We start from the raw sequence: 26,729 nt of genomic DNA on the forward strand, positions 1-26,729 counted from the left end.
TTCTGTTAGTTTCTTAAAAATGTGTACTTACTTCAGTTGTTGCTTTAAAAAAATTATTCTAAATTCTGAGGAGTCTGAAAGGATCCATACATTTTTGGAAGTATTGTTTGTAGTTGAACATAGAGTATAATAAACAATTGATTTAGAGAATATTTGCATATACCTATTTTGTAGATGATAAGTAACATTTAGAAGATCCTGGGACCTAAAATGGACAAGATACTTGCCATTTCCATAGGTTGAGAAATGAGATGGGGTAACAAAAAATAGTATCACAGTATTAAAAAAGGTAGTATTGGGGCATCTGGGTGGCTCAGTTAGGCATCTGACTGGATTTCTGCTTAGGTCATGATCTCTGGTTCATGAGTTTGAGCCCTGCATCAGACTTTGCACTGACAGAGGGATTCTCTCTCTCTCTCTCTCTCTCTCTCTCTGTTCCTCCCCCACTTGTTCTCTCTCTTTCTCTCTCTCAAAATAAAAACTTAATTAAAAACATTTTTTAAAGGTAGTATTAAAGATAGATTTGTGATAACTTCTATTACTTTTTGATTCATTGTTGGGAGTGGGAGAGGTAGGAAAGTGAACTGTGGTCACTTTATACTTCTGTTTCAGATACTTTAATATGATCTCTAATATGAACATCAAGTCACTTTTTGCTTTTAAATAACCCATAGAAGTTATAGGACATGAATCATATTTTCTTTTTCTGTCACAGACTTTTTAAAAAATATTTCCAAATGATTTGTGTCCTCATTACACTCTAAATCTTGACTGACTATTCAAATATACATGAAAAATCCAGTTTTATTTTCATGGTTCTAGTGTTTTCATGGGAACTACAGGTAGGAGGAAAACACCTATTTCTCTCTTTTTCTCTCTGAAAGATCAATAAATCCAATTTAATTAATTAGTCAATGCTACAAATGGTATTTTGTTTTTCTTTGGCCTCTAGAGTGTGCAGTAATCAGGAACACCGTACGACAGTGTCAGGCAGGGTCTTGCCAGATATGAAAGGTTCAATTCTTTGCTGTGCCTTAGCCTCTTTATATTCTAGACTTATATCACTCTTAATAAAGAACTTTATTAAAAAACTTCAAATAATTTAGGACTTTAGAAATCAACATTTGTATATCTCTAGGACACACCTCTGCTTTCTTGTCAAACTCCATGTGGGAAAGTGGGGGAGGAGGTAGGTTTAATGTTTGGGAGACCTTGAAAAGTGAGGCATTCAGTGACTTTGGTATAAGAACCATAGTGGAGAATCTGTTTCTCTACAGTTTGAAGATTCTGTGGAGGAAAATCTCACTCACAAGTGGTTTTTAACTTTTGGGTTTAGTCTAGGATTGGAAATATATTAGATACTTGTTTGCAGGCAATAGAAACTAACTCTGGCTAACTCAAACACAAAAAAGGAGATATATCATTAGAAGCTGTGGAATCTAGGGGAGAGCCAAATTACCAATACTTACAGGGTAATATAAAGCCTTGCTCAGAGGTTTAAGAGTTGAAGCAACAGAAAACTGTGCCAAAGTTTACTTTTTTATAGCAAGCAAAAACTACTCAGAAAAATTTTGCAGAAAAATTGGAAAGTAAGAATTGGTCATTTTCTCCTAGATATTAAAAGGTGAAAAATAAAAACCTGGTAGTTATATTAATACTTAGAGTAAAATTAAACATTTACTGTGGGCTCCTGGGTGGCTCAGTTGGTTAATCATTTGACGACTTCAGCTCAGGTCATGATCTCACGGTTCGTGAGTTCAGGCCCCACAACAGGCTCTTTGCTGTTAGCACGGAATCTGCTTTGGATCCTCTGCCTGCCTTGCTCTCTCTGCCCTTCCCTGCTGGTGTTCTCTAAACAAACAAACAAAGTTAAAAACATTAAGCACTTACTAAAATAGCCATTTGTAGTGGGTTTTTTTGTTTGTTTTTTGTTTTTTTTTAATGTACCAAGCTCTTTGTTCCCTAGGGGTTAGTTTTTCTGATCAAATCTATCATCCTTTTTTCTAGATGGTTTTTCATTCTTTTATTCTGAGAGTGGCTTTCCCTATTTAAATATTGTAGAATATACTTAAATATTGAAAATATGTTTTTGATTCGGTGGATTCATTTTTTCTTTTTCCTGTCTCCAAATACTCCCTTTAGTAATGATGGCTCAATTAGGCCATAGTTCTTACAGGTTGTAAGGAGATATGATTAGCACTGTCCTTCCCAGGTTGTTCTGGTGCTTAATGTCTTAGATCAGATTGCTATAAGAAAACACTATGGACTGGGTGGCTTAAACAGCAAATACTTATTTTTCACAGTTTTGGAGGCTGAGAAGTACAAGATCAAGGTGCAGATTCCGTTCTTGGTGAGGACTCTTTCCTGACTTGTATGTAGACAGCCACCTTCTTGATTTGTGCTCACATGGTGGAAAGAGAGAGAGCTCTCTTCTTTTTCTTATAAGGACATTAATGTCACCATAGGAGCTATACCTTCATGACCTGCTATAAACTTGATTACCACACAACGGCCCCATCTACAGATATTATCACTTTAGAGATTAGGACTGCAATATAAAAACTTTGAAAAGTGCAAATACTCAGTCTGTAACATTTCCCTTACCCTGTCTCTTCCTTACTTTCACCTCAGGAGGATATAATTCTGTTTATTTTTATTTTTAATTTGCTTTTATTATGAGCATTGCTTATTATACATGATTTTGACATCAAAGAGGAACAAAAAGTAAAAACTGATAGTTCTTTCCTTAATCCTCAGTATCCCACTTCCTAAGAGTAACTAACATTATGTGCCAGAATATACAAAGTTATTGTCAGTATATATGAAGGTATATGTAGCTGTTTCTTACATTTAGATATTCAGTCCGTGTGTGTGTGTGGTGTGTGTGTGGTGGCACATGCATGTGTGTTTGTGTGTTTAGTGTGAAGCAGGGTTCTGTTTCCTAGTAATTAGCTCTTATTAGCATCTTGACTCATTATTTATCTACTCATAGAAAATACTTTGTTATATACCAATACCATTATATATATATATGTGTGTGTGTGTGTGTGTGTATGTATATATATGCAGTTTCTGTATTTTAAGTTGTATATATGTATATATGCGTGTATATATATATATATTCAGTATATATATATGTATATGCATTTGTGTACTTTAAATTATTTTCAGATACTAATGGTATTTTTTATTTTTACTTTAGTATTTTTATCTAGTGTTTATTTAGTATGTTTATTATTTTACTTTAGTATTTCTCCTCCCTCCTACTGGGCCATTGTTGTTTTTGAAATACTTCTTAGCTGTTCCCTAGTCCAGTTTCAAGAATTTTTATTAGTTTTCACTGTAATTGCATTGAATTTGTTAGTATGGGGAGATAGGATGTCCAAGTAGTATTGTTTTCCTATAGGAACATGACATATCTTACATTTATTCATACCATTTGCTCAGATTTATAGGTTCTTTATACCTTTATTCATGGGTGTTTGGAATGTTAATGTTTGCAAATATTGTCATTTTCTACAATAAATTTGTAATGGTTATCACCTCTTATACCATGTTGTATAATTTTTTTTAATTTTTTTTTAACCTTTATTTATTTTTGAGACAGAGAGAGACACCATGTTGTATAATTTTTATATATTTTGCATGTTTATATGCACCCATATGATTCTACTAGCCCTTTATTTGGCCGCCTTCTTCTTCTTCTTTTTTTTTTTTTTTTTTTTTTACCTCATTTCACTGGGATTTCCAATGAATAGTGGTAATGATACTGTGCCATTTTGTCTGCATCTTTTTTTAGTGGCAGGCCTTCTTCTATTTTAGTGTAATGATGGCCACTGATTTAAGAAAAATCCATTTTATTATTAAGAATCCTTTTCTTGGTTGTTAGATTTTTTTTTAATCAGATAATGAACGTTAAATTTTATTGAATGCCTTTTCAGCATCAAATGAGAAAGTCATTGTGAGCTTTCAGTGTTGTAAATAGTTTTAAAATATCCTTACATTCTTGGAATATCCTACTTGGTCATTGTGTCTTTTTTTTTTTAATAGAAAGATGGGTATTATTTCATAATATTATGTGAAAATTTTAATATTCATAAATTGCTCTTTTATTTATATATTTTCTGGTTTAGTACCAGGCTTATGATAGCTTGCTGAAATACATTATAATACTTTATATGTCTTGGCTTAATTTTAAAAGCTTAGAAATTATCTATACTTGAAAGTATGATAGAGCACAATAAATTTGGGAGACTTGATACTTTTTGGGGGCAGTGGTCAAATAAAACCTTTTTCTTCCATAGCTGTTACGTATAGTCACTGAGAAATGTCAGTCCTTTTTTTTAATACCTTCAGTCATCTCTTGGATGACACAGTTTGCTCTCTTGTTTCTTTATTTGTTTTTATTCATTTAGGTTTGGATGATACAGTTTGCCTGTCTCTTTACTTATATTTTACTTATTTATTTATGGGTTTTTTTTTTCCTCCCAAAAAGGGCTCATGGAAATAATATTGTGTAAAGTTTTTGTTGTTGTTTAGAACTGTTTGAACATGTTTAAAACACACTTTTTGTGGTTATGTTTTAGGTGATACCCTCTACATTTTTAGATTCATTTAAAAATATTAATTAGACATAGCTCTACATTTTTTAAAAAAAATTTTTTTTTCTTTTTTTTTTTTTAAATTTTTTTTTTCAACGTTTATTTATTTTTGGGACAGAGAGAGACAGAGCATGAACGGGGGAGGGGCAGAGAGAGAGGGAGACACAGAATCGGAAACAGGCTCCAGGCTCTGAGCCATCAGCCCAGAGCCCGATGCGGGGCTCGAACTCACAGACAGAGAGATCGTGACCTGGCTGAAGTCGGACGCTTAACCGACTGCGCCACCCAGGCGCCCCAGACATAGCTCTACATTTTAAAGATACTATTTATATAATATATTGTTTATCCAGTTTCCATGTTTGAGTATTTACATTGGTTTACTTCTGAATTTGAATATTTATTTTGTCAGGAGACATGTGAGTTATAAGCTCTCCAAGGGCTTGTATATATGTTCAAATATACTTGTCAACAAGCAGCATCTTGCTTGAGTTTCGTTTTCATAAATATTAGTCTTATTTCTCTTAAAATAATTTAGATTTGGTTCATTGCTTTCAGGAAGGAAATCAGCATTATAGGGGAAAAGTTTGATGTCTTTTTTTTTAACTTTTGCTTGTGGAATTTTTTTTCTTCATTCATGAAATGGAAAAAATTGATTTCATATTTATATAAATGTTGTTTTAATGAATGTTTTCTGGTAGTTAGTTTATCTTAAGTTTTTTATAGATATTTTTGATAGAGGGACCCTCTAGAGGAAGACACTTTGGTATTATATTTGGTTCAACAGATCCTGCATGTAGTAGTTATCTATTGCTAACTAACAAATAGGGCTGGGATCTCATCCGAAGGCTTGCCTGGGAACTGATCTTCCAAACTTATTCTTGGCCCAATCTAGCACTTTTTCCTTCCACTACAGCCATACTGGCGGGTATTTGTTTTATTTGAGAGTCACTCTTTGGATTTAACATTCAGCCCTGAAAACATCTACCTCTTTTGAGTCCTTCCTGTTATTTATTCATAAACATGTGTGCGCGCGTGCACGTGCTCATGGGCATGTGAGCACCCGTAGAAGGGGAAGTGGGAGAGACAGAGGGAAACAGGAAGGAGGTGGGAGGAGAATGATCAGATGTTAGTATAACTTATTTCCATTTTAAGAACTATTTTTTTCCCCCATAGGTGCCTTAGCTGGGCCAATTATTGTGGAGCCACATGTCACAGCAGTATGGGGAAAGAATGTTTCATTGAAGTGTTTAATTGAAGTAAATGAAACTATAACACAAATTTCATGGGAGAAGATCCATGGCAAAAGTTCACAGACTGTTGCAGTTCATCATCCTCAGTATGGATTCTCTGTTCAAGGAGAATATCAGGGAAGAGTCTTGTTTAAAAACTATTCACTTAATGATGCTACAATTACTCTACATAACATAGGATTCTCTGATTCTGGAAAGTACATATGCAAAGCTGTTACATTCCCGCTTGGAAATGCTCAGTCCTCTACAACCGTAACTGTATTAGGTAGGTATGCTTGAATTACATATTTTGGTGGTAGTGGCAAGGATTATAATAAAAATATTTCAAGAATTTAAAATGATTGAAAAAAAAAATATATATATATCGTTTCTAAATAATTCAAATATGATTTTTCAAGTTCTGTCTTAAAATTCTGTAATTCTAGCCTCTCAATTTAAACAAAATTTTGTCTGTTATCTACCCTACCCATTTATGTGATTCTGTGTGGTTCTTAGCTATTTTCCTTTCTTCATGAAAGATTATTTTTTATGTATAATACTAAGTGTTGAGTGTTTTTGACATTTTCAGTGTTCTCAAATTTTCAAACTTTAAATTACCATCTTTAAATAATCTTTTCCATTTATTTAAATGTCCATTGTCTTAGAGCTCATTGATACACCTCATGTTTGTTTCTGAAATCAAATTTTATTTCTGCTCCTGTGGATTTCATAGCTGTTGGAATCTTGGGCTGTTGATTGTAATGAACAATCTTCTGCCTTTTTCTGATAACTGTTAGAATCTATGGTGGAATTTAAAATGAGCTTATTAACCACTTACAGTGAAAGGACAGTAGTTTGGAAATACTGGTTTATACTTTTGGAATAACAGAATAAGGATTAAAGAGTAATAGCAACCTGAGCCATTTCCACCCAGAATAGTACTCCTTTAACAGGAGGTCTTTGCTCTGCATCTACCTGTTTGCCCGCCTGCTGATAGCTCCCCTCCTCAGTCCTCCTTCACTTTCCTTCCAGATGTTAAATGCTCATAAAAACTGTTTGTACTCCTTAGTTGGTCTTGGTTCCAGCTTTCAGAGAGACAAAGAAAGTAACTGGCCCCTGGTATTTAAAGGCATAATTAAAGGTCTCTGAAATGCAGGAAAGCAGTTTTGTCCAACTTTGGTAGATATTTTTTCATGTTTAGAGATACTATTTAAAAATAGAAATGAAACTAACTTCTTGAAGACTTGATATGTTTGTAATACTGCCCTAACAGCTGTGGGGATATGTAACTCACATTATTGAAATTGATACTTTTGAGGAATGTTTGATTAGAAGGCAAGGCATAAATATCTGAAAAATCAAGTGCAGGCCATCAGGGTAAAAAAGGTCCCAACAAAAGTTCAGTATCTAGAAAGTAATAGTTTATGTGTGGAAGAGGGAGCTCATGCGAATAAACTTTTTTTTGCTTTAAATTTTAGTAATCCCCCCTGAATTAATACAATATTCAGTGGTTTAAAACTCAAGACTGTTTATAGGACAAGACTAGTCACGATTTTACCCATGCCTATATCTCTAGCTTCTTCTGTTCCATCCCTTTCTTCACTTTTCCTACAACCCAAATTTAATAATCATGATAAACTATTTGCAGTTCTGATAATACCTGTTTATGTTTTACATGTGTTTTTCTTTCTGGTTGGATTGCCTTTTTCTTCCTGTCTCTCTCCTCCTACATTCTTCTATTTAACTGCTATTCGTCAGACCACATCCTTTTAGAAGCCATTGTTGAAATATATAACCCCTTGCAATTTGATGTTTTTCTTTTTTGGCTCTTTTGCCATTGTATCTTGAGCTTGTCTATTGCAGCAGTTTCCACACTGTTTACTATGTGTTTTCTCCATTAGAAACACATGGTGGACTGCAACTATGTACTTTAAAATTTAACTTTATCTAAAGCCTACAAGGGTTCCTAGTATATAGCAGTCATGCCCTTTTAAATGTTATTCAAGTAGAGGATAGGGATGGATTGGTGAGCTTTTTAGTCTACAGAGGTGGTGTAGAAAAAAAAAATAGTTGAGTCAGCTTTGAATTTGGGTAGGTTTTGGGTAAGAAGAAGGGAAATAAGTGTAGGGAGAACAAGTGAGCCAGTGTAGGGAGGCAGAAAACAATACACATTTGGGCAGAGTTTTTTAGTGTCAACATTGGTGAGATTTTGGGCTGAAATTCTTTGTTGTAGTGAGCTGTCCTGTCCATTGTAGACTGTTTGGCAGCATCCATGACCTCTGCGCACCAGATGGCTAGTAGCAGTCCTTCAGTTATGACAACTGAGAATGTCTCTAGACATTGCCGGGTGTCCTCTGGGAGAGGAGAGGAGAGGAGAGATCACTTACTGTTGAGAACCCTCATTAGTGGAACCACTGAATAATTTGTTGATTGCTTATAGGATTTATATAAAGCACAAGAATTAAAGGCTAGAGAGTTGAGTAGGACTGCATTAAAGTAACTTGAAGGTTAGGATGGGCAATTTGAGCTTTGTATTACTGGAAATGCCAAGTTAGTGTAAGGTACTGTGCTTGCCTCCCTTTTCTACTCTTAGACTCTTGTTGTGTAAAGTATGGTTCCTGAACCAGCAGCATTGGTATCACTTGGGAGTTTGTTAGAAATACAGAATTTCAGGCCCCTCCCAGACTTAATGAATGGTAAGTCTACATTTTAGCAGAATAGCTAAATGATTCATATGCAGAGTAAAGTTTGAGAAGCACAGCTTTCACTGTGCTTATAGGGATACTTAATTCATGGTAGACTTGATTTAGGGAGTAATGTGGTGAAAATTGTGATTTATGAAGATCGGTCTGGTGTTTTTGATGGATTGAAATGAAGAAGTCCCAAAATCATAATCCTTCAGCCATGAGGACATGAAGACTTGAAATTAATTTTCTAATTTCTGCCACTTGAGGAAAGAAGGAAGCTATTATATAGGAATAACTGTCAGGACTTTCTAACTGATTGGATACAAGAAACAAGGGAGCTTTGAGCATAACAGGTTTTGAACCCTGGTGATTGAATAAGTTATGTTACTATTAACTCCAGTGGGCGTGTCTGAATGAAAACCAGGTGTTGAGGTTGGGAGGCTAAGATAATGAGTTCAGCATTTGTTTTATTGAGTTTGAGGATATATAGGCAAAAAATACTAGTTGGTAGTTAGAAACTGTGGAGTCAAGCCCTGTATCAAAATTGAATTAGAGATCATCTGGATAATAGTGTATATCAGATAAAAGTTTTGAATTAAGGCAGATGCAAAAAGTAACTGAAGGCCCCCAGGACCCAGTATTTATTAAGGCAGAGGTTAGAAGAAACAAATAAAGAGAGGTTTGAGAAAAACTCAGGCAAAGTAATACTACTTACATGATGACAAGATAAAATTTTTAAGATTACTCTAGCAGCTTTTACCACAGGGAGAATTAAGCCCTACAGACATGATTTGAATAACCATTTTTTTTTTTCAGTTTTCCTAAGGATGGTGCACAGCTAGTATCATTCTAAATGCATAGCCCAGAAAGTAATTCATTACTTACAGCAGATACTTTAAGGCATTAGTACTTAGTTCTTTGGGAAATGAATGTGAAGAACTGCACCAAAATATCAAATTCTGTGAAGTTAGTCAAAGAAAATAGGCATACAAAAATATTGAGCCTGTAGTTTACGTGGTGACCTTAGAGTCTCAGTGCAGTGGTAGTAATAGAACCCAAATTAAGGGAATGTGATATGACAAAAAACCTTTGGGAAAATTTAACAAGTGTCCCATAGTTGATTACTATGTACCTAGTTGATTACTTGTCTTGATGGGATATTACATAGTTGTTAGAATTATGGTTAAGAAAAGTGTTGCTGCTTGAGGGGGGGAAGAAAACAAAAAATATATATCCAGATAGAAACTAGAAAAAGAAATAAAGAGAAGTGGAAGAAGGTGAAAATGACCGCATTAGGATATTGTAGTTGTGGATAAATTTCCCGTTTTTCCAATTTTTAGAAATACTGCTTTTGCAGTAAAAAAAAATTCCATTGCTGTGCATGATGGAATGACAGGGACTGGATTTACCCTCTCTCTAAGAACAAGAAACCAGGCAAATAAGAAAGTTTTTAGTCATTGGACAATAGGCAGTGTAGGATTATGATCCCTGAAAGAAGGAAAACAAAGCGAGTCCTACAATGTTCTAGCTTCCTCTTTAGGCAGTTTCCAGGCTACAGCTCATTGACAAGGATTTGAAGCAGAGAATGATGGTTTCAGGGAGAGTAAAAGAGACATTGGAATTCGGGGAGGACAGGTGATTAGAATTTGTGGAGGAGAATACTGGAAAGCAGAGAGCATCAGAGAGAGAGAGAGTGCGTGCTTTAGAGCTCTACAGAAGGGCACTCTCAAGTCTTTTTGGTTTAGTACTGATCTGTGTATGTGTGAGAGGAAACTTTTGAGGTGGAGGAAAGAACCAGCAGAAAGCAGTAGATCTAACCAACAATTCTGGTGTTCACACAGAGCTGGGAAAACTTCATATTCTCCCCATTCAGAATACAGAAGGGCATTGGTAGAATCTTAAGAGGAAGCAACAGCAAAAGCGCTAGACAGGGAAGGGTACAGAGAAGTTAACTAAAATATTGAGGTATATGAGAAAAGTAACTTCAGAAAGCCAATACAATCTACAACTAGGAGATTTATTCCCTTCATAGGAGACAAAAATAGCAGTTTAAAATTGACTTTAAAATAATTTTTTAAAGCTCCTCAAAGATAAAAGCTTCTATTAATGATGGCATAAGTTATTCAGACCAACTCTCCCATAGGAGGGATACAGTATAAAATACCACCGAAAGCTTCAAAGAGGTAAGAATATAGTGAGAAATCTAACTAGACCAAAATCTAGGAGAAGGTAAAAACAGAAATAAGCCTAGTACTGAAAGCTGCATTCCACCTGAGGGCTTTTGAGAATTCAGAAGAAACACCTGAGATTTTGAGATTTTGAGAGCCTTGAGAAAACAGAGACAAACTTCTAAGTGTAGTTTTGCTCAAGATGGGATGTCTAGTAACCCTTCTTTTATTCACTTGGTATCCAAAGCTTACATTTTTCAGAATAGTAGTAAACTAGAAGTAAGCCAGCCTTCTTACAGATTTCTAGGTTTATGATTACCTGAGTGGTCTGATTTAAAAAAAAAAAAAAAAATTTAATGTTTTTATTTTTGAGAGAGAGAGCACGCAAGCGGGGAAAGGGCAGAGAGAGAGACACACACACAGAATCCAAGCTGTCGACACGGAGCCTTGACACGGCTTGAACCCACACTCAACTGACAGAGCCACCCAGGAGTCCCTGAATGGTCTGATCTTAATAAGTTCAGGAGATCCTAGACTGCTTAGAGATTTCAGGAGATTGGTAGAAGAAAAGTCCAATCTTTTCTGGTCTGGAAGAAAACGACCTTATTTTAGACCCTGGATTATTTCTCTCTTAATTATTCAGACACAGGCATATAGTTTCCTTGAGTAGGCAGGCATACAAGTAAAGAAGACCCCACAAGCAGCAGCCAGCACAAATCAGACAATAGAAACAGACCTGCAAAGATACAAGATGTTGGAGTTATCAGACACAGACTATCAAACAGTATCACTTAACATTTGAAGAGATAAGTCTATAAAATTTCTGCAGAGAAGAAATTATTTAAAAAAAATACATAATAATTTGCCTTGAAGTAGAGAAGTAATTTTTAGCATATAAAAGCAGTTAACCATAAAAGGTAACTGAAAACTGATAAATTTTGGTACATTTGAATTAAAAATTTCTGCTTACCGGGGCGCCTGGGTGGCACAGTCGGTTAAGCGTCCGACTTCAGCCAGGTCACGATCTCGCGGTCCGTGAGTTCGAGCCCCGCGTCGGGCTCTGGGCTGATGGCTCAGAGCCTGGAGCCTGTTTCCGATTCTGTGTCTCCCTCTCTCTCTGCCCCTCCCCCGTTCATGCTCTGTCTCTCTCTGTCCCAAAAATAAATAAACGTTGAAAGAAAAAAATTAAAAAAAAAAAAATTTCTGCTTACCAAAACACATCGTAGAGCAAAAAGATCCTAAACCAGTAGAGGGTATTTTTTTTAGCATATATGATCAAAAAAGGGCTCTTTTCCCAAATCAGTTAGTAAAAGCAATTGGTTTTAATAGGCATTTTGCAGAAGAAATTCCAAATAGCCTATAACATGAAAAGATCCTTAACCTCATTCATAATGTGAGAAATTAAAAATACAGTCTTGATGATAATATGATTATATACATACAAGATTCACAAACATTGGGAAGTCAGACAGTATCAACTTGTGGTGAGTCTTTGGACCAAGAGGAGCTCTAATATTGGGAGTAATTTGGTACCTTAAAAAGCTTTTTTGGCATTATCTGGTAAAATTGAAAATAAAAATAGTACTAATTCCACTATAAGGGACAGACTAGAGAGGCATCTGCACAAATATGCCAAGGTACATGAATGAGAATGTTTCTTATAAAATTGTTTACTCCAAACAGGAAACTGTGCCAATGTCCAATGGTAAATAAACCATACAGCAGTTAAAATTAATAATTTATACAATTGCACGTAAATTTAAATGATCTAAAAATTAAAAGTTAAAAAAATGAATTCCAAAATAATAAACTAAGGCTAATTGTTCTCAAATAAATTAATCTCAGGAACACAAAGTTGAGTCAAAGAAAAACTGTTACAAAAATGCATATAGTCCAATACTATTTGTATAAAGTTCAGAAATAGGTAAAATGCAACTGTTTTTAGGTTTGCATGTGTTGCTTGTAGACCTATCATGAAAAGTAAGCAAAAATATATTTCCAGTAATGAATTCATACTTGGGCCAGTAGGTGTCAAGGTCAGGAAGAGGCATGTTGAGGAACTTGGGAGGTGCTATTTTTTTTTTTTTTATTAAGATGTATGGTGGTTACATAGATGTTTACTATAAAGTGTTCATTACATGTGTTGTATGTACTTTTCCCATTGCTATTTTACAGCAGTACATCTTGTAAAATACATAGGGAAATACATAAGGAAAATATCAATACGCCTTGAGGTAATTATGAAACAAACAAAAAAATAGATACAAATCAAGAACAGGTGGCACTGAAAGAACTAGTTGGAAATTTTGGAAATGAATAAAAGTTATTGGGATAAAAATTTAATATATGGAATAAGCTATAGGCTTGAGCCAAATAATTCCTGAAGTGAGACTGAGGAATTTATACAGAAAGAAGCACATAAAATTTGCTGGAAAATGTGAAGAGATAGTTAGTATAATGGAAGGTAGATTGAAAGGGCCTAAGCATTAAGGTTACTTTTCACCTGCTGAGAAGCTTTCTTATACTAGAAAAAGGTAATGTCATCTACATTCTAAGCATAACTATTATTGACATTATACTTTAACAATGTAGGTTCCATACTGGTAACTTAATTTATATTTTCTGTAAACATTTTTGCTGCAAAATGAAGCTGTATGTCTAAAAACTACATTCTTCCCCCTTGCAGAGTGATAGTACTTACAATCTCATAATGGAAATTATGATCCAACTTAACAGGACATTTTCATATACTAATTGGGGAGAACTCATCGGTCCCTATAAAGAAAAACGTATCTCTGCTAGGGAGAACCGTCTTCAAGATTATAAAGTCTTGCTTAGCTTCTTGGTTTGCCTTGGCTTATGATCCTCTGTTGTTCCAAGAATCCAGTTGATGTTGGTATTACTTAAAAGTGTGTGTGTAGATTTTACAGGCCTTTGCTTCTAAGTTTATGAAATATGGTTAGATATGGCTTGGAAGGATATAAATATATTCTTAATTGAAATGTAACTACTTTTTTTTTTTTTTTAATTTAAACAGTTGAACCCACTGTGAGCCTGATAAAAGGGCCAGATTCTTTAATTGATGGAGGAAATGAAACGGTAGCAGCCATTTGTATCGCAGCCACTGGAAAACCAGTTGCACACATTGACTGGGAAGGTGATCTTGGTGAAATGGAATCCACTACAACTTCTTTTCCAAATGAAACGGCAACAATTGTCAGTCAGTATAAGCTGTTTCCAACCAGATTTGCTAGAGGAAGGCGAATTACTTGTGTTGTAAAACATCCAGCCTTGGAAAAGGACATCCGATATTCTTTCATATTAGATATACAGTGTAAGTAAATGATAACATCTGCTTTTGAAACATATCATGCATTTTATTTTAATTTTCTTCCTTTGACATAATTCTATGTCAGACTTTTTAATTTGAATATTTAGTATTCAGATATTCTTACAGCTTTTCCTTGTTGACCTTTTCTTTCTTAATTTTTAAAAATATTTTCATGGAAATTTCATTTAACCAGAACATTTTTTATTAGTTTGTAAAGATGGAGAGTGCCAACTTAAAATTATTTAATCTTATCCTTTTTAGACTGGACTTAAGCAAATTATGGAAATATTTATACCTCAAAATGTGCAATACTTTGAGACAAACTTCTCTGATCCAATTAATATAGCTGTTATTCAGTTTTATTGATACTACCCATGATGTTTTCAGCAAAAATCTTTCACTGCCTAGATGCATTTTAATTAGAGTGAAAACCCATGTTTTTTATTATTGTTTCTCATCTGATTTTCTTGATCATGTTATAGAGTGAGACAGTATTTTAAAGATATCATTGGGATCATAACCATTGTAGATAAGTTCAAAGTTTGGCCCGTCTTGTATTTTTTTTTTTTGGTTAAGGGATGCTCCCTTGTGTGTGAAGTTTGTATATGTATATATGTATGTGTGTGTACTTTTTCCTGTACATTTTCTCAGTTGTTGATATGTTCTTTATGTAGCACTTAAAAATTTTGAGAAGAAAAAGTGGTAATGCAGCTAGCTTATAACAAGGATAATGAAAATGAATAGGTGGTGTTACAGTTTTCATTCTTAGTGTTTTGTTTTTGATATGACATGCATGGAATTTTAAATTGCACATATTCATTGCACTTGGTGTAATGATTTCTAAAGCTAATTCTGAGAATCTTTTTCAACATTTATAGGGTTGAACTTGGGAACTTAATCTTATGTGAATGTTATTACCATTTTATTCTGGAGTGCAGATACCTTCTTTTCACTTCTTTGGAGAATCCAATTAAAATTTCTCTTTTTCCTTTTCCTACCTTACTTTCACAGACTTAACTTTTTCCTTTTTCTTGTAAAATTCAGATCCCAATTGTAAGTACTATTAATATTTTCCTCATATATATTTTGTCCTTCCTTGTATTTAGTAATGACTGACATTTTCTTCAATTTGTATTATGTATGTTATTCTTTTTTGGTTGGTGTTTGCTTGAATGCAATCCTAAATATATAAAAATATTTCTTTTAATGTAAGACATAATTATGGCTTAGATTTATTGACTTGTTCTTTAAATGTTAGAATACTCATGACTTTTTTTTCTTTAATTGGCGCCTATAAAACATGTGAACAAAGTTTAAAGAGATAAAATCTTATATCCAAAATTCATATCAAAATTTGGAGGTATTCTTTGGGAATATCTTACTTAGTACTTGTTCCTTCCTCTTAGTAAAAGAAGGTAAACACACAGATTATCTGTACTGTTCTTTCAGTAACATTTTATGGTACCAATTTTAAGTTATAAAAATGATTGTTAATTTTTGCATTTATGAGGCAGGCATTGCTTTCTTAAAATTACTGAGGTAGTTAATTGTTCCTTAGTAAAAGTTTAATTTGTTACCACTGTTTTGTAAACCTTGCTTGACAGTAGATCAAGCCTCCCTGCCAGAATTAAACTGACCTGGTCCCTCTGTAACTTCCCACCTGGTCATGTACTATTTATCTAGTTTACTGTATAACTCACAGCAGGGCCCCTGTACCATGCATAAAGTGACATTCCCTTAGGAAGCCTTTCATGACCTTCCTCAGCCCCATCCCCAATCTAAATTAGGCCCTTCTTATCTTCTCTGTATCATCCTGTTCTTTTCTTTCTTGGCTCTCGTAATAGGTTTTTATCCCATACTTTTAAATTATTCCCTTCCTTATTAAAAGCTATTAGAAAATACATTTTATGAATACAGAGTCTATATGTATACCAAATGCCTACAATAGTGCCTGCCACTTATTAGGAGTTAGACAATATGATGGTTGAATGAATGGTTAGTATTGGATTGTGTAGTCGGAAGGCATAAATTTGTATTGCTAGTAAGTATGGATAATTGCTCATTTAACTAATTATGTTATGTTGCACATATACCAAAGGATGTTTGGGTGCAATGGATAAAATTTCATGTTTTAGAACAGTTGAGGCCATAGATAACTTACTTTAGTTTTAATTTTAGCCTTAGAAAGTTTATGTCACATTCCATCTCTACTTACCTGTAGAATATTAATTATAATACAGAGAGTCTAATCTCTGTAATTGATTTTGTATCTCTTAGGGGATATTTTCTTTCAGATTAAACATTTTTTAAGACAGTTTTATATGGCGACTTGGTATTTAAATGCCACGTCTCATCCAAGTAAGCGGTGTAATGTATTTCCTTTGTTTATATATCTGTGTTTCTCATAATAGAACTCTTATATTTTGTTCTTGGTGATTATAGGTTTGTGAATATTGTTACATTCAGTGCCCATAATAACTAGAACTGTACACGCTTACAGCTGCCTAGGGTTTGGGTACTCATTGTACATTCGTGCAGTTTCAGTCAACTAATACATTAACTACTGTTTTCCAGTCTATTATCTTAGTGCTGTGTCATTATATATTGCATTTATCACTAACAAAAGATAATTTGTCCTGTTATGCATTTATTTTATAGATGCTCCTGAGGTTTCAGTAACAGGCTATGATGGGAATTGGTTTGTAGGAAGAAAAGGTGTTAATCTCAAGTGTAATGCTGATGCAAATCCACCACCCTTTAAATCTGTGTGGAGCAGGTAATAATGTCAGATACTTCTAAAGAGAAATTATATAAAGTGAAAAGTATTCTTAAATGCATAATTAATTTTTATCTGTGTAATACATGATCATAGTAACAGTTGAAAATTAAATTAAGCATTTCTGAGTGTTCTCCTGTCCCACCTCTCCCCTACCTTTCTATCCCTGCAGTTCTGTTTCTCAGAGGCTCCTTTTTAGCAGTTCCTTCTGGTAGTTACCATCATAGGTCTTAAATTGCTACTTCTTAATACTATTTATTGACTATTGTGGCAGATGAAAATTTAATTTTATATCTACCCCTTCACACACAAACATACCCATACACATATTCCTACCTTTATGAGTCCCAGTGAAATTCAGCTACTTTTTTTTTTTTTTTTTAATTTTTTTTTTTTTTTCAACGTTTTATTTATTTTTGGGACAGAGAGAGACAGAGCATGAACGGGGGAGGGGCAGAGAGAGAGGGAGACAGAATCGGAAACAGGCTCCAGGCTCTGAGCCATCAGCCCAGAGCCCGACGCGGGGCTCGAACTCAGGGACCGCGAGATCATGACCTGGCTGAAGTCGGACGCTTAACCGACTGCGCCACCCAGGCGCCCCCAGCTACTTTTAGTTAAACTCTGTAGTCATTGTTTGCCTCCCTATGACAAGTAAATACTATTTACTGAGAACTAAGTAGTATACTGGAATTCTGTTTTCTTTTGTCTAAGATCTTTGTTTTCCCTGAGGCTAAGAATTCTTAGCCTCAAAGAATATCCTTAATTCTCTTTATCTGTGAAATTTCAAACTGTTATACTAAGATTTTCACTCATTTTTCTCAGTATTTAGGGCCCCCCTTTAGTCTTGAGACTTGTATCTGTCAACTGTGTATAATTTTCTCATCTTTTTGGTCATTTCCCTCCTTTTTTTTTTTTTTTTTTTTTTTTTTGGTTTACCAGACCTATTTTTTGTATACTGAATATCCTTTCTTATTTTTCAAACAATCTTTTGTTTCTCCTAGATTTCCTTGATTTTTTTTTTTTCCCTAATTGACTTATTGATTTAAAACATTTTGGGGGTGTATTTAATTTCTAAGAGCACTTTCTTATTTCTCTGTTCTTTTCATAGCATTTTTTTCTTATTTTATGGATATAATGTCTTTTTGTTTTTCCCCAAGAATACAGTACTAACGTTATTTCCTCAGAGAGTTTTTTTCTGCTTCAAGTTCTTTTGTTTTTTGTTTGGTCTTTCATTTTGTAGATATTCCTTAATTTTCTCAGTTGTCCAGTCGTTTCACAGTGATGTATTAAAATAAAATGCTGAGTGGAAACTCTGTCTTTAGAGTGGGAATTACTCATTAGTAGATTCCATTTAGAGTGATCAGGTAGAGAGGATTCTTTGCCTGGAGAAGCTTCAGACGTCACTTAGGAAGAGTGAAAGTCTTTTTTTTCATGGCCAGTTTTTTTTTTTTTTTTATTGAGTATATTAATTCATTCTTCTTTTTTTTTTTAATTCATTCTTATTTCTAAATCAAAAGTGTCTAGTATCTGTACAGAGTTGAGAGGAGTCCATTATTTTTTTTCAACTTTCAACTAATCTCATTAATTCTTAGCCCTCTGCTTCACTCTGGCTTTCTGTAGTACAGTGAGTCAAACTCCAAATCTTGGGTTCTTTGGAGTACATTGGCTGCCTTCCCATTCATATGCCTTCTGGAAGCACTTCTTCAGCCCAGAGTGGAGTTTTTCAGCCTTGGCACTATTGACATTTTGGGCTGGATAAATCTTTGTTGTGGGAAGCAGTCCTGTGAATTGCAGTATGTTTAGCAGCATCCCTGGCCTCAAACCATGCCCCCCCTCCCCCAACCCTGTAGTCTCCAGACATGCCAGTTGTCCCCTGGAGATAAAAATCAATCTTGATTGAATGGCTTAAAGCATGTATTGTTTTTGCCATCTCTTTTCCGTCTTCTGAAAGTTTGTTGAAACATCTTGTCTGATGAATTGTGTCTCCTGTTTTGTTTTTCTTTGTGGGTTTTTTAGTAGCTTTCAATTCCTTTACCCTTGTTTTAGGTGGGATTTTGTGGGAGCAAGGAAACAGTATATTTGATACATCTGTTGTCTTTAAGCAAAGATACAGTTTTTAAAGTAGAGAAGGTTTTTTTCATTTACATTTTCCTAAAAGTGAGAAACAGTCTTGGGTTAAGATGTGTGATAGGTTATTTTTAAAAGTTATACAATTCTGAGTTCCATTCCTAGATGTCTTTTTGAGTATGATGCCTAATCTCTCTAATTTTGTTTCCTCACTGATAAAAGTATGTCATAGAGTTGTGAGAGTAGAAACAATGAATATAAATGAAGTAGCATAAGTGAAATAGCATAGAAAGTGCTTAGCATGTCATTTGCTGTGAGTTTAATGTGATATTTAGATTTTTATGACTATGGCTTATTTGAATAAGCAACTTTAAAGGATTATAAGCCATTTTTCTATTTCTCAGAATTAAAGGGATTAGAATTTGGGCCTCAAAGTGCAGAGAGATAATTGGTAAGATTTATACACTCCATAGTCATTCTCACCCTCCTAGAAAATGTTCACCTTTTGAAAGCATGTGCTTGTACTAGTGTTCTTTTCAAAGTCTTCTTAGAAGGCTGGCTGTTTCTGTTTTTTAAGCCATGTGAGAATATTATCTTTTTTCTTCAGTGCTAAATTGAAGTTCCAGCACTGTAAAAGATTTTGATTGTTCTTTTATCTACTACCCTGGGATTTGAAGAACAAAATCATTCCTCTTATGGTCCAGTGTTGGTTTTGTTTCTTTCTACCTTTTTATTGTTTTTTTTTTTTATTCTTAATCCCTTTGTAATTAGTTCTTGGTCTTCTACTATATACTTAGATCATTGAAAGCAAGAACCTGATCTTATTTACTTGTGAATCTCAGCAGCACTAACAGAGTAGAGTATGATTAGTAGTAAGCTACTGGTAACTAAGTAATGGATAGCCAAGTGAATGAATGAATGGACTTTTTGAAAATCTTAGTTCAAACCACAATACTTGAGTCCCTGGGTTTACTTGACTTTTTGTCCTCTTAAAAAAATTACTCATGGACTTTAGAAATAATTTCAAAATAAATTGGTGTATTTTTTGGTACCCTAAATTTGGCGATATGATGTATAACAGTATACTTAGTTCCATTGCAGTGAATGGCTTTAGAGTTACAGTGGGATTTTATTCTTATTGTGGTTTATGCTAATGTATAACAGGACGTCTTAGAGCCAAATTAGTATAGACATCTATTTTTAAAAAGCTTTATTGATGCCAAAATGGTGTCTTGGTTTTTACTGTCCCAGATGCCCACCTTAAAATTGAGATTATTTTATAAGAAGACCCTTTTTGATGCTTTAGAAACTAATCCTCTTTGGATGGGGCATAGTATAAATTTGCTCAGTATGAAATAATGCTGTTTAAATATGTTACAGAAGGTGCTAAAACATTACTATGTACTTAAATGAGTTGGCTTTCCATTAAGGAATTTATAGATATATCATGAATTGATGTATTTACTGAGAATTATTTGTAATTCCTTTGATACTGTATGTCTTCAAATAATACATTTTTCTAATTTTCCAATTTTCTGAATTTGAGTCTTAAAATCACATAATTTTTTCTCTCCTTCTTTCCCATTCTAATATGTTGGCCTACTTCCACTTCTGTCATTTAGTATTTTGAAAGAATGGTTATTTATTTACTTTTTTTTTTCCTGAAAGAGTGGGTATTCTTCGTGGATTTTTGTCTGTTCATTTTTATTGACAATTCACATCTTATATACTTTCATTTCACAGTGAATTTTACCTAAAGAATGCCAGTTCTTTTACTAATATCTCAAAAGTGTGGTATCTTATTTAAATAGCTGTCTGTGAATAAAGTCTGACGATACATAAAATAATTTCATGCTTTTTAAAATCTAGGTTAGATGGACAGTGGCCTGATGGTTTATTGGCTTCAGACAATACTCTTCATTTTGTCCATCCGTTGACTTTCAATTATTCTGGTGTTTATGTCTGTAAAGTGACCAATTCCCTTGGTCAAAGGAGTGATCAAAAGGTCATCTACATTTCAGGTAAGTTACTATCTACTGGTGAAATGAGTTAATGAAATTATTCCTGTAACAGCAGTAATAATAGCACTTTGTTCTCATTGGCAATTTATATTTGCTAAGGTACAGGTTCCTCAGTGTGAGGTTTTCCAAATAATCTAAAAGAGATATAATAAAGTAGCCCTGCCTGAAACACATCTGTAAAGTGCCATTACTTAAAGAAATGTCAAAGTGTCTATGCAATAAGCTTATATACATTTTAAGACCTTTGCATATAGTTCATTTTTCAGTTACGTAGTATTAAGTATTCCTTTTATAGATAGTGTGTACCTTTCTAGGTTCTCTCATCTTTATACCGAGAACATCTTTACACTGGGTTTGTTTGTTTATTTGTTTTGGTTGTCACTCTCAACACAAGTGTCTCATAAATAAAATGGGATATTGACTTTGATGACCTGGCTTATTAAAGAACATACTTTGTCACTCAATATGGAACTCTATCATATTGGAATACTGAGAGGTTAAGTAGGAATGCTATTGAAAATGTGCTAATGAAATAAAATTTAAGATGTTTCTTATTACCAGGCCTTAAGCAACTAAGAACTTAGATTTTTCACATCCCATTTATTTTACAAGGAACATTTCTGTTCATTTGACTGAGTATATAAATTTGGATACTCACAAAATACTGTTAGAGCTAAAAATACATTTATTCATGGGTGTGGCTATAACAAATTATTAATGGAATGCTCAGTTGTAAAAATTATATAAAATATTTCGAGCATCTCCTTATTGGCTATAAGAATATAGCAATCTTCATGTCTAAAAAATGGAAAATTAAAGGAAAAAGGAAGAGAACCCTGAGAAAAGCAGGTTTGTATGGTAATTATGTAATGGATATAGCTAAGGTTTTTATCTCTGTTCTGATCTAAAACTAAGTAAGTTAGATTTTTAGAGAAATTTTAAACTTACTTCAATGTTATATTCTCCATCTTTGATCCCTCAATCTAGGAACAATCCCTCATATTATTTTCTCTTAGCATTTCCCACAATTTTTAGTTTTATGCTTAACTTGTGTACTTATTATTCATCCTCACATTTAAGCATTTTGCACTTACTTCATTTACCATTGAATACTCAGCACTTAGCGCCTGGCACATGATAGGCATGATGCAAATATATTTTTGCATGAATCTCACAGGAAGCTTAGAGCTGTGTACATCCCTTGCTAGCCCTTTCTGCCAGCAGCAGTGCTTTGGTGGAAATCAGATTGAGATTAAATATTAGTTTATTAGTCTCCCTTTCTTTCCTTAAAGGTTTTTGTTTTGGTTTTGGTTTTTGTTTTTTTTAAAGGATCTTAATGCCACAGGGAATGTATATTTAAAACGTAGTTACCCGAGGAAGGCTTACTTTTTGTTTGTGTTTCTGTTGTATAGTTTGGTATGGGATATTATTTGTAAATCTCAGGCTCAGTGTATTATTATGTAATCATTTAAATATTGAGGCTCAATTTGGGCATTCTTATATATACTGATTCTGTTGATGATATCCTAAATTTATATCTTTTGGCATTGTGGGTCCATTTCCCAGTACTTTTGACTTACGTGTCCAACTGCCTATTAAAGATCACTAACTCTTTGTAGAAATATAATAGGCATTTATGGCTTAACATTCAAAACTGAGGTCCTGGCCCTCTTCCTCTAACAGTCTCCCTCCTTTCTTCTGTCATTGGTAACTCCATCCGTACATTTACTCAGGGTTTAATCCTTGATGCTTATTCTTTTTTTTTTATGAATATAATTTGTTGTCAAATTAGCTTACATACAACAGCCAGTGCTCATCCCAACAAGTGCCATCCTCAATGCCCATCACCCACTTTCCCCTCTCCTCCAGCCCCACATCCACCCTTACTTTGTTCTCTGTATTTAAGAGTCTCTTGTGGTTTGCCTCCCTCCCTCTCTGTTTGTAACTGTTTTTTCCCCCTTCCCTTTCCCCATGGTCTTCTGTTCAGTTTCTCAAGATCCACATATGAGTAAAAACATATAATATCTGTCCTTCTCTGACTGACTTATTTCACTCAGCATAATACCTTCCAGTTCCATGTGCGTTGCCACAAATGGCATGATTTCATTCTTTTTCATTGCGAAGTAGTATTCCATTGAATCTATAAACCACATCTTCTTTATGCATTCATCATTTGATGGACATTTAGGCTCTTTCCATAATTTGGCTATTGTTGAGAGTGCTGCTATAAACATTGGGGTACATGTGCCCCTATGCATCAGCATACGGTAAATTCCTTGGGTGAATTCCTAGTAGTGCTATTGCTGGGCCATAGAGTAGCTCTTATTTTTAATATTTTGAGGAACCTCCACACTGTTTTCCAGAGCAGCTGCACCAGTTTGCAGTCCCAACAGTGCAAGAGGATTCCTGTTTCTCCACATCCTCACCAGCACCTTGATGCTTATTCTTGATTTCAGTTGTTCTCTCATATCTCACCCAGTCCATCAACAGATCTTCCATTATGTCGTATGCAGAACCTTACTATGTCTCCACTTTTGTTGTGAGTATTCTGACCCAAGCCATCAGCAACCCTTACTTCACTATTTGTTTTTTTGTTTGTTTATTATTTTGAGAGAGACGGAGAGAGAAAGAATGTGTGTGTGTGGAGCAGGGGAGGAAGAGAGAGGGAGAGAGAATTCCAAGCAGGCTTTGTGCAGTCAGTATAGAGCCCAATGAAGGGCTTGCTCCCATGAACCCTGAGATCATGACCTGACCTGAAATCAAGAGTCAGATACTTAACCTACTGAGCCACCCAGGTGCCCCAACCCTTACTTCACAATTAAAACAGCCATTTATTCTTTCTACTTTTAATTTATCCTCAGAAGAGCAGCCAGAATGATCCTTATAAAGGGCATGTCGGATCATGTCATTTCTCTCCTGCAAACCTTTCGTGGACTTCTCATTTTACCCTCAATTAAACCAAATCTTTCAATGACTATATTATAAGGGTCTGTACATGCTCTGGTCCTAGATTATCTCTCTGACTTCATCTTTTATTATATCTCTTGCTCCCTTGGCCTTGTTGCTAGCTTCCTTGCTATTCTTTGACCATAACAGGCACATTGCTACCTCAAGAGTCTTTGACATGCTGTTGCTCTTGCTGGAAAGCTTTTTAGATATCCTTACACCTCTTTCCCTCACTTCCTTTAGGTCTTTGCTCAAGCATCACCTTCATAACTATATTTAAAACTGAAAATTGGGGCGCCTGGGTGGCGCAGTCGGTTAAGCGTCCGACTTCAGCCAGGTCACGATCTCGCGGTCCGTGGGTTCGAGCCCCGCGTCAGGCTCTGGGCTGATGGCTCAGAGCCTGGAGCCTGTTTCCGATTCTGTGTCTCCCTCTCTCTCTGCCCCTCCCCCGTTCATGCTCTGTCTCTCTCTGTCCCAAAAAATAAATAAACGTTGAAAAAAAAAAAAAATTTAAAAAAAAAAAAAAAACTGAAAATTGAAACTTTTTTCTCACCCCTTTACTACTTTCTGTCTCCTTCTCTGCCTTATTTTTCTCTACAGTATTTATTGCCATATAAACGTTCATATTTTATTTATATGCTGTTTTTACTTCTATTAGAACATAAGTCCTTTCATCTGTTTTAATCACTACTATATCCCCACCATCTGCAATAATTTTTGGCATGTGATAGGTGTTTAGTAAACTTTTCTTGCATTGATGAAAATATTTGTTTGAGAAGAAAACCATCAGGAAAAAATTAAAACTCCAGAATGTGCTTTTTATGTATCTTTATTTTCTTTGACAAGGTAAAGAACATAACACTGGTGATAAACTGTGCACATTTTTTGATCATCCTCTACTAAGTCTCATAAGAGGGGGAATAGAATATTGGGTAAATATGAAAAACCAGTTAATTATTGCTAAGTACTTCAGAAAGATAGCATTATAAGATGCTTTTCTTTAAGCCATCATCAAGAATTAGACTTTGCCTTTCTATCCAGAGTCTTTAATATTTAATACAGTATACTATGTTGAGTTTAGTTAATTTTGCTGAGAACTTCTTGGAGGATATTAAGTATCCTAGATATACTACTGCCTTTCCAAAATGACTAATAAAGCCTAGTAGGCTTTTATCAGAATAAAAAGCCATAATTCACTAAGAGCAAACAATCAAGTTGTTGATCTTTTTTAATGTAAGTTACATAAATAAATCCTTTTCCCTCTAGGGAAAAAAAAAATATTTACCTCAGTATTAAAATTGGTATTTTACAATTTCAGAAATGATTTTTTAAAATATTTATAAAAGGAACATATCTTATGACTGGAGACTAAAAGATCTAGTCAGACCAGAGTAGAGTTAGTAACTCTGTTTGAGGGAAGTTGTAATTTTCTAATACAGTTCATCCACATTGCTAAGTGTAAGATTTTGGAAGATGTGATTGATCCAAGATTGCAATATTCAATTTCAGTTATTCCTCATGGAGGTACAGTGAATCTTTATACAGTACTAAATGACTGCTGGAAATTGTGTTTTTCTAGTTGTTTTTGGTGTGTGTTTTTCCCTGATACTTCTTACTTCTCTTTGACACTAGAGGAGCAATTTTTTTTTAACATACTTTATTGTCAGATTGGTTTCCATACAACACCCAGCGCTCATCCCAACAAGTGCCCTCCTCAATGCCCATCACCCACTTTCCCCTCTCACCTGCCCCCCCATCAAACCTTAGTTTGTTCTCTGTATTTTAGAGTCTCTTAATGGTTTGCCTCCCTCTCTGTTTGTAACTTTTTTTTCTCTTTCCTCTCCCCCATGGCCTTCTGTTAAGTTTCTCAAGGTCCACATACGAATGAAAACGTATGGTATCTGTCTTTCTCTGAGTGACTTAATTTCACTTAGCATAATACCGTCCAGTTCCATCCACGTTGTTGCGAATGGCCAGATTTCATTATTTCTCATTGCCAAGTAGTATTCCATTGCATATATAAACCATATCTTCTTTATCCATTTGTCAGTTGATAGACATTTAGGCTCTTTCCATAATTTGGCTATTCTTGAAAGTGCTGCTATAAACATTGGGGTACATGTGCACCTGTGCACCAGCACTCCTGTATCCCTTGGGTAAATTGCTAGTAGTGCTATTGCTGGGTCATAGGGTAGTTCTATTTTTAATTTTTTGAGGAACCTCCATACTGTTTTCCAGAGCGGCTGCACCAGTTTGCATTCCCACCAACAGTGCAAGAGGGTTCCCATTTCCCCACATCCTCGCCAGCGTCTATAGTTGGAGAAGCAGATTTTTATGTATCACATACATTCCCCCATGCCATAAACTCAAAGTATATTGGTATACAAATCTTGACTTTTGAATCCTGTTGATGTTAGGACCTAGGCATAATATCTGGCATAAGAATCCACACCTAACTAGCAATCTTTAAACTTTAAAATTCCTAGATTTTGTTTAAACAATTCATATAAGTGTAAAAGAAATAAGAAATCAACTAATTATTTTAGCACAGTAATTATTAGGCTAAAATATGCTTTGTAGCTACAGAGGCCTTACTGCACTATTTGTTTTCCTATTTGGCAGAACTCATTAATTTGAAAAACGAATTTCTTCATGTGACTGTAGAGAACTGAGTCTCTACTAGTTGACTACTTTTGTTATATGCTCATTTATCACACATTCTACAAATAATATCAAAAAACAATGTTTGAAAAAATAAGGAATGCTGTTGGAAGGGATTTCAAATTACAATAAATAAGTAGCTGTTAATGATTACACAGTAGTCCTTTTGTTTCTTTACGCAAATTCTAACTCTCATTGTAATTATCTTGGAGCAGGGCAAGAATTAGAAAGCATGAATAAAT

The 26,729-nt window shown here is 34.6% G+C and overlaps 1 protein-coding gene across 1 annotated transcript in view; it reads left to right on the forward strand.

Moving 5' to 3' along the window:
• The window catches only part of NECTIN3 (nectin cell adhesion molecule 3), a 137,627-nt gene that overhangs the window by 34,354 nt on the left and 76,544 nt on the right, over positions 1-26,729 (forward strand). Inside the window, exons 2-5 of the mRNA XM_045501943.1 lie at positions 5,775-6,116; positions 13,723-14,019; positions 16,675-16,792; positions 20,729-20,880. Coding sequence (XP_045357899.1) covers positions 5,775-6,116; positions 13,723-14,019; positions 16,675-16,792; positions 20,729-20,880 — 909 coding nt within the window. The remainder of the gene's footprint in view (positions 1-5,774; positions 6,117-13,722; positions 14,020-16,674; positions 16,793-20,728; positions 20,881-26,729) is intronic.

Source organism: Leopardus geoffroyi, chromosome C2 (assembly GCF_018350155.1).
Source record: "Leopardus geoffroyi isolate Oge1 chromosome C2, O.geoffroyi_Oge1_pat1.0, whole genome shotgun sequence".
NCBI lineage: Eukaryota > Metazoa > Chordata > Mammalia > Carnivora > Felidae > Leopardus > Leopardus geoffroyi.